This window comes from Helianthus annuus, chromosome 9, assembly GCF_002127325.2.
Source record: "Helianthus annuus cultivar XRQ/B chromosome 9, HanXRQr2.0-SUNRISE, whole genome shotgun sequence".
Classification (NCBI taxonomy): domain Eukaryota; kingdom Viridiplantae; phylum Streptophyta; class Magnoliopsida; order Asterales; family Asteraceae; genus Helianthus; species Helianthus annuus.
Genome location: NC_035441.2, coordinates 98,635,508 through 98,645,060, shown reverse-complemented (window position 1 = coordinate 98,645,060; position 9,553 = coordinate 98,635,508). Strand labels below are relative to the sequence as shown.

The following is a 9,553-nucleotide window of genomic DNA, read 5'->3' as shown; positions in this document are numbered from 1 at the left end:
TGTTGATTTCGTCTTAGATCAAGTCTTAGTCTTAGATTGTCATTTTAGGGCTCAATGTACGAGAAATTATGTGTTTGTATAGGTTTGGACCAATAGGTTCCCTCATTAGTCCAATTAGGTTATGGTTCGCTCGAGCGGACATATGAGTGATCCGCTCGAACAACATTGATTAGGTCCGCTCGTACGGATTGACTATGGTTCGCTCGAGTGGTTAATGATGGATCCGCTTATATGGTTCGCTTATTGGGTATGTCCAATAAGCGAACCCAATCGCCTATATATAGTCCAATGAGCGATTCAGTTGGGTGTGTGTGTCGAAACTCGTACCGAAGTGCTGCCGGATCGAGAACTGATTGTAATCATTGTCAAATTAATACAGAAAGAGTTTAAAGTGAATTACGAGCTATTCCTACGTTGATTACTTGTTTTCCGCACCTGTAATTGACGAAAATACCTCTGAACGACTCGTTTAGGTTGAAATACGATCCTACAATTGGTATCAGAGCTTCAGGAGGAGGAGTTCTGCCGAGAATAGCTGAAATTCTTCAAAATTTCTGACTTCTACACCTTCTTTCTTCAGTTCAGACACTTTCAACGGTCAGAATCAGCTGAAATTTTCACAGATCATGCGTAATACTACAGAGACAAACCCTTGAAAGTTTGGTGCAAAAATTCGAAGAAAAATGAGGTCCGATTGGAGATCCGCTTATTCGGTCGATTGAGATTGGTCCGCTCGAACTGCACAAGTCTGGTCCGCTCTTTCGGTCGAATCACACTGGTCCGCTCCAAAAACAGATCGTTCGGTCCGCTTATCTGGCCCATCCGGTCCGCTTATCTGACCCATCTGGTCCGCTCATCTAACCCATCCGGTCCGCTCATCTGATTCAGTCGATCCGCTCATCTGACCCATCTGGTCCGCTCATCTGATCAATCCAGTTCGCTTATCTGATCCATCCGATCCGCTCATTTGTCCATCCGATCCGCTCATTTGTCCATCCGATCCGCTCCAAAGACACATCCGGTCCGCTTTTGTGTCTGAATTGCAGTCTGGTCCGCTTATTGATCTGATTGGTCCGCTTTTGTGTCCACTTGGTATCCTGGTTTGCTTTTAAGACTGATTATTGAACTTTTCAAAAATTTTGAAGATGGACGAGGAATTTTTCAACGCGTTCGCTACGCCGGTGACTCCGATTACCTTCGCAAAAAATACGATGCTCGAGAACGAAACGGGCACGATGCAAAAACCTCCCAAACTAATGAATATTGAGGAATTTAAGAATTGGGAAGGTCGGTTTGAGAATTGGGTGCAAGCTAATTATCTTGATGCTTGGGAATGCGTCGAGACAAAGTATATTCGACCTTTGAAAGACGATGAAGAACCTGTTCCAATAAAAGATCTTACTGCTGATGCTAAGAAAAGGTACAAAGACGAGAAGATGATGCTTAGTCTTCTTCAACAGGCAGTGAAAGAAGATATAATGGTTCTTCTACAGCATAATGGAACTTCGTACTCGATTTGGAAAGCGTTACGGTCGAAGTTTAGAGGAAGTGAGGAGATGGTCAAGAGTAAAAAATCACTTCTGAAGAAAGAGTTTGATTTATTCCGAGGGTTGAAGAATGAGAGTACGAGAGAAATTATTGAACGATATTGTAATCTGCTTGCAAATATGAAAAGGTTGAGTATTGAGAAAAGTACTGATGGGCTAATTGAGAAGCTTGCTGATGCGTTGCCATATGAGACGTGGGGAACATACTTAATGATGCTCAGAAACAAGAAAGGTTTTAGCAACTTAACGCTTAGTAAGTTCATCGAGAAGATAGAGGCTCAAGAGATGGAACAGAGAAAAGTGATTAGGATGAAAGATTTCGATGGTGAACAGGACATCAGGCTGTATTATAAGGCAGGGGTAAATGAAAAGAAGTCTTCAAATTTATCTCCAAAGGTTGAAACTGCCTACAGTGCCAAGAATTCATCTGGAAGTCCATCATTGGGGTCCAACAGCAAAACCAACTTTACTTCATTTTCATCATATGATCCAAATATTTCTGCAACTAAAAATGGGAGAAAATTGCAATGCAACATAGTGTTAAATCTTGAAAATGATCAAGATTATTCTGAGGAAGTTGCCAAAAACCAAATGTCTTTATTAGGAATGGTTTTGGAATCTTACAATTGTTTTGTTGCAGGTCGTATCGGCAATCCAATGTTAACTAAAGAAGATTACGACCAGATAGATGTAGAAGAAATGGAATTGATGGACATAAAGTGGTGTCTGGCTAGTGTTTTACGGAGAGCTGAGAAGTTCAAACAAATCACGGGGAGAGATGATCTTCGTGATGCGAATGTTTCTACTTTAGGTTTCGACAAATCTAAAGTCACTTGTTTTCAGTGCAGGGAAAAAGGACACTTCAAGAGAGAGTGCACAAACCGAGAAGCAAGTGGAGCTCAAAATCCGTTTAACAACAACAACGATTACTATCGCAAAGCCATCTATCACCAAGTTGGTCAATCATCTCAACAACCTAAACATCAAGCTCAAACTGCACATGGAAGAGATGTAATTGAAGATTCCGGAAAAAGAGCTTGTGTGGGTAATCATGATAGGTTGTATGGCAAAATAAGAGATGGTAGTGCTTTGATTATTGATCAGGATGATGAAAAGCTAGCAGAGGGTTTTAGCTGGGCAAATTTTACTTGGGATGATTATATTCCTGATCAAACTACAGCTTACACTGCTTTTACAGCAAAGATTGTAGATGATAGTGATGATGATACTGAGTATTGGGCGAGAAAGTACAGAGCTGACATGAAGCTGCTTGCTGAGAGTGATAGCGAAGACGAAAAAGTCAAGAAGGAGAAGAAAAAGAAAAAGATCAAGACGCCGGTGAGTAGTGATGATGAAGAAGTGCCGGTGGTGAGAAGGCAAAAGGTGACAGAAGTGCCTAAGTTTAAGGTTGAAGAAAAAGTTGATGCAAAAGAAGTTCCTGTAAAATGTGAAAATTGCAAAGCTGTGAAGAAGCAGAATAGCTCTTTGATTTACAACTTGAACAGTCTGAAGGAGTCGTATGATGTGCTAAACAAGACAATGAATCAGTACAATCAAACTAGTGAAGAGCAAGCTGTTGCTATGAAGACACTTCAGGGAGTGTTTATGACAAAACAAAAAGTTGTAAACAATTACATTGAAAAATGTGCTGCTTTAGAACAGAAGCTTGAGCTGCAAAGAATTGAAACAGAGAGAGTGAATCGTTTGTTAAAAAGTTACTCATGTACTTCCTATGTGATTGACAGGATTTATCCGACGGTTGAGAGCATGAAGGTATGGGAAGATGATGAGGTAACTGAAGAGAAAGAAGTTGGAAAAGGTGCTGATGAAAAGATTGCTGACAAGAAGAAGAATGACAAGAAAATCGACACTGAAAAGACGCCATCTGGTAAGAAGAAAGGTGTCAGTTATAACAAGTGTCCACCCCCGCTGGAAAATGGATATTTGCCCAGATATCCAAACGATGAAAGAGTCAAAAAGGCCACAAATTTACAGTGGGAGTCAGAGTCGTCGGTCAATCTTCCAGAAAGTATTGATGTTGTGTTTACATCATCTGACACTGATCAACAGTCTCAATTAATGAAGAAAGTTGTGGATCATGTGTTAGAGAGTGATGATGTAGAAGAGTCAAAGTCTGGGTCATGCACACAGAGTCAATCAGAAAAACAGGGCAAATTAGTTTATGATAGAAAGTTTTTGCTGTCAAAATCTAATTTGGATGATGGGTTGTTTAAAGTTGCCTATACTTTGAATGATTCGGACAAATTATATTCTGACGAAGAATTTCCAATAAGAGGTGTCAAAACAGAATTGATAAAAAAGGTTTTCGTACTCACAGAAATTAATATTTCTGAAATAAAAGGCTTATGTCTTAATGAAAAACCAAAATTTTACACCTCAAGAGTACAACAAAGGTTAAACAAGAAAAAGAATTACAGTTCTGGTTCAGGTTTCCAAAAGAAATCAAACCATAATGGTAATTTCAAAAAGAAAGGTTTAGGCTTTATTCCTACAGAAAAACAGAAAAATGTAAAACAAGTTCGTGATTTTAAATCCAAAATGTCATTTGTTTCAGGTACATCAGCTGATGAAGAAGAAAAGACAAGTTTCTGGAGGGAAACAAACAGTGAATTTCTGAAAAAGAAACAAGCTGAGTTGAAGAAGGTAGCTGAACAAAAGAAGGACTCGAGAACCTGTTTCAAGTGCAACAACGTTGGACATATCGCCAAAGATTGTTCTCAGGCGATACAATCAAAACAGGGAGTTTTTCGCAAAATCTCAGAAAAGGTGTTTGCGTTCGAATCACCACTGGATAGAACTAAATTGTTTAAAAATTCTATTTTTGAAGAGGGTGAGAGTTCGAACAAGTTTTACAAAAAGAATGTAAAATCTGATAAACAAAAATGGGTTGTGAAGAAGGGTGATGAAAGCTCTAGCGATAATGCTGATAGGTTGAAATCAGAGGAGCTATCTTTAGGCGATGAAACTGATTCCACAAAGTCAGTTGAGCCACAAGTTATTTCAAAATGTGAAGCTGATGTAAAAGTTGAGAACTCAGTTCCGATTGTTAATGATGAAGAGTTTCCATTACTTCGGGCTGAGAATTACAAGAAGAAGATTGGTAAAGTTGAGATTTCTAATCAATTTTATCATGATGAACAGGATTTTGATGCTGATAAAATCTTTAACTCCAAAGTCAAACATATCTTTGGAAAGATGATTGATCAAAAAGTCAATGGAGTTAAAGAATTCTATGAGAAGAAGACAAAGAAGGAAAAAGTTGAACCATTCCTGGTTTGTGACTGGGATGGTACATACTTCGAACAATAAGTCTCAGGACTTGCCGGGGCTCCTAGGTTGGTAAGTGTGGAGCATGAATCGGCATCTTTCTTGAATTATATTCGGTAACGTCATTCATACAAACGGTAAACGAGGTTTGTGTAATACCCGAAATACTTTTATGTTAACAATGATAATTCAACAATTATATAGATTTAAGATTTGATAAGTTAATAAGTAGTGAAAAAAAATCCTTAAGAGAGTCGGATACATTTCATGTATACATCAATTATTCATACCAATTTGTATTGAGATTATTTAGTTCTTTTATATGACCCTTTAATTGAGATATATATTATGTGACTAGAATATAACACACAAAAGAAAAAAAAACAAAATAAAGAATAAGAAAACCATAACCAGCAACTTTTGACTATTTATTTATATGGAAAGAAAAAGAAAATACATAATCTCATATTACACCATTGTTTCCATCATTCCCTGCAACTTTTATTTCAACACTCAACCTAAAACCTTACCCTATCCTTGTACTATACAAGAAATCATCATGAATGGGTGTGGGTTGCCCAACTCTAGATTTACAAGTAATTAATCATACACAATATATGGAAGAATACCTTCATACTCTCAATTTCAAAATCAAATTACCACTTTGAACGAAGCACTGACTTACACGACCGTCGACTACCGAAGACCCACCGCTGCACCTACGTAGCGCCACCGCCTCTGTTTTCCGAAAATATAACCGTGCACTCACCATAAGCACCACCCCCGCCACCCTCGTTCGGAGGCTTAACAATTAACGAGCCGCCGCGTAGTCGTCGATGTGTTAACCGTAAGGACCAGCCACCACCGCCTGTCCGTAAGACCGTAACGTCATCTGCTCAGTGAGGTAGACCCTTGACCTTGTTACTTGTTTAACTTCTCCGACTTGGGTTTCGGGTTGGGATTGTCCAGCGACCAAGCTGGGTTATTTTTTTTTCGGCGAAAAATAACGAGATAGAGCGACAGAGATTCGTGTAATTTGTGTTTTGTTGATATGCATCTCTTCAAGTTATGAGTGTTTGTATCTGATCATATGTGTATGTGTGTGAGTTTGTATATACTGTGTGTGTCATGAGTATATGAAGATATGAACACTTTGTATGCCATCTGATGTGTATGTGTGAGTTTGTTTGTGTGTCATGTATACTTTAATATATATATGTGTATGATTATGAAGGGAAATAAAAGCATATCAAAAAAATCATTTTGATTATTTTCACATATATCTAATTTAGTATCTAGTATAACAAATAACAACTGTTAAGTATGCTTAGTACGTATGCATTATTTTAAACTTTACAAAGATATATTTTAGTACATAAAGATGTAAATTTTATGTTCATTATTCTAAAAGCCTATGCAAATGACGTTAGAAAAAAAAAGTTTAAAAAGTATATTTGTAATTATATATATATATATATATTGGTGACTGAATAAATTTTGTTTTGTGTAACCCGAAAGCGTATGTTAACAAAGTATGTTAGATAGTTTTAATCTGGGGTCGCCGGAGAAATTCAACTAAAGATTTTCTAATCTAAATAAGTTCTTTAATACTAATCTCGTGAATACGGGTTTAGGTTCGCATAAGTTTTGAGGACGACTTAATTTGTGGATTTTTGCTTTGTTTGCTAAACTAAGGTACGGATTCCCATTTCTGACATCATAGTATTTTTATCCTATCCGTCACTTTGCAGTACGGATTTTTGTGTGTCCCTGTTAGCCGTTTGATATGTGATGCGAACCAGTCTGGTATTGTTTGTATGATTATTAGAGTGATGTAGCATGCCATACCTTAGACTTGTACTCATGGTCGCATGTTCCTATTAGTATTATTTTCAGTTGATTGTAAACTATTTACATGGCCTTAGTTTTTGTACTCTGTCACCCGAGCGTCTGGCTTGCCGTTTGGGCGTCAACGGCATGGCACTTATCGTGACAGTGCGTAATAAAAGTTCACGACGTCTCTAGTTTGCGCTCGTGTAGCGCCTTGGCCCCTAGAGGCGTATAGATCGATCTTAGTTCCGAGTTTGAGTTTGTTGTGTGGAGATGGAATAATGAGTGAACGCCACACTCACCATCTCATAGGTACATGGACTAGCTAGCTGTGTACCAGTCTGTTTTTGGCTCTGGGTGCTTCGTTATTACATGACTTATTGTTATGACATTCAAGGTCACCTAATTAGTATATGCATTTGATACGTTTGTGATATGATATGATCCGTCCGCTACTGTGCCAATTATACTTTAGACGCATATTTCTAATTTGGTTCAACATCTACTTCAGTTTAATTTCTGTACCCGTATTGATTTGTTATTTCAATCTCGTCTCGTGTTTCTTTCTTTTCGTCCATCCTTACTTGTACTATTGTTCTTTCCGTTACTGAGCAATTCTTTGGCTCAGCCGTAGTTTTCTTTTCTATGTTTTCCTTGTCTTGTTTACAGGTAATCAGGGATAAAATGGGGAATCGGTAATGAGAGATTAATGGATGTTCAAGAGTATCTAAAGACTCTTTATTTTGTTAAATCATGTACTTTTAAATGAACTTAAGACTTAGGGTATTTTGAGACGTGTATGTCACCTTGAATCCTATCTTATATTAAGTGGATGTGTTTTGGTTATGATATTCGTAATAGTGATGCTCCGACCTGCCCCGGGTTGGGGTGTTACAGTTATGGTATCAGAGCCAAGGCTCCTTCCTGTAGAAAACTTAAACCTTAATAACAAAACACGTGAGGTAATGGGTAGACATCGGGTTAGGATTCCTCTTTGCCATTTTTCCGCTTAATGTAAAATCTCAATGCTCATCTGAAAGTCTTCTTTTCAGATGGCTCCTAAAAGACATGTGAACACTCGTCGTAGTGGGACTAATACCTCAGACGACACTCCTCTTGAGGCTCTAGTTGCTAACGCCGTCAATGCAGCTATTGCGGGTTTAGTTCCTAACTTATTACAGCAGTTACAACAAATGAATCATGGAGGTAACCATAATGGACCACCACCAGGAGGTAACCACAACGGACCACCACCAGGAGGTAACCATAACGGACCACCACCAGGAGGTAACCACGACAGGCCACCTCTCGGAAATAATGTTAACCCTCCTGTTAGCATCCATCAAAGACTTGCACACTTCCAAAAACAAAAGCCGAACTCATTTAGTACTGCTACTACACCAGTTGAGGCGGAAAACTGGATCGCTCATATCGAGAAATTGTTTGAAGTGTTGGGCGTTGATGATGTGTTCAAAGTCAGGCTTGCTACTTATAAGTTGGAGGACGATGCTCATAGGTGGTGGAAGATTTTGAAAAGTTCTCATGGAGGAGATAATTACGCAGCTACACTCTCATGGGATGAGTTTCGCTCATTATTTTATCAGCAGTATTTCACTGATGCTGATCGTAGTGAATACCTGAGAGAATATTCATCCATCATGCAGAGAAATAATGAGCCTATCATGGAATTTAAGAACCGTTTCTGTCGCTTGGTTAGTTTTCTAGGCCCGCCGCTGGCACGATAGAGCAGCAGACAAACACTTTCAAGTGGGCTATATGTGACCGGGATAGGAAGTTTATCCTGAATCTTCGTTTCAATGACATTAATGAGATTGTTGACGCGGTTAAGAACTTGGATAACGATAAGAAGCATCGTCAGAAGGCGTTTGATGATAACCGCAAACGCCCAAGGGAAAATAATCAGGATCACTCTTCTTTTCGCGCTGGAAACGATCAGTCCTTGGCACCGCGAGACCGTAAACATCGTTCTGATAAGAATTTCACTAATCAATCACGAAATGGGGGGAATCGAAATCAAAATCATAAGCCTGCACAGAACCAGACACAACAAAATCAGGCCCCCAGTAGAGCACAACCACTGAATCAACAAAACCCACAACCGAATCGTGATCCTCCTTGCGCTACTTGCGGAAAACCTCACAAAGGTATTTGTCGTCGAGCTGAAGGCCTTTGTTTCAAATGTGGAGATGCAGGACATATGATTAAAGCTTGCTCTCAGCTTGCCCCTAAAGCCAATACTGGGGGTAATGCTAGACCTGTTGTGGGAGGACGTGTGTTCGCGCTAACAACTGACGATGCAGCAAATGCCCCAGGTACGGTTTCCGGTTATTTACGCATTGGTGAACTATTTATGCCTTGTTTGATACCGGTGCGACACATTCTGTGGTATCTCTCTTGTTTGCTAAGCACTTGATGATTATGCCTACTACCTTAGAGTACCATTTAGTGATATCTACTCCCTTAAGAAATTCCACTATCACCTCTCATGTTTATCGAGATTGTCCGATCCAAATCGCGTCCATTATTCGTCCCGCAAATTTGTATCCCATTCAGATGAATGACTTCGATGTTATTCTTGGCATGGATTGGCTCTCGCGGCATAATGTCTCGATTGAATGTCAGACTCGCCGCATTGTTTTTGGAAACCCTCAGCGTCCTGAATTCATTTAGCAAGGGACTCAACCTCGTAAGCCATTGAAAATAATCTCTGCATTTAAGGCCCAAAAGTTTCTTTCACACGGGTGTGTATCATTCCTGGCTTCGATAAAAGCTACATCGTCGAATGAGCCCAACATCTCCGATTATCCAATTGTCCGTGAGTTTTCGGATGTATTTCCTGAAAAGCTGCCTGGACTCCCACCAGATCG

General features: G+C 39.3%; 1 protein-coding gene across 1 annotated transcript; it reads left to right on the top strand.

Annotated features, from left to right (window-relative positions):
- Nucleotides 1–5,289: 5,289 nt before the first annotated feature.
- On the top strand, nt 5,290–9,318 carry LOC118481672. Its single transcript, XM_035976867.1, has 2 exons — nt 5,290–5,739; nt 6,470–9,318. The coding sequence occupies exon 2, from the start codon at nt 7,718–7,720 to the stop codon at nt 8,408–8,410; it is 693 nt and encodes a 230-aa protein (XP_035832760.1). The 5' UTR covers nt 5,290–5,739; nt 6,470–7,717; the 3' UTR covers nt 8,411–9,318.
- The last annotated feature ends 235 nt before the right edge of the window (nt 9,319–9,553 follow it).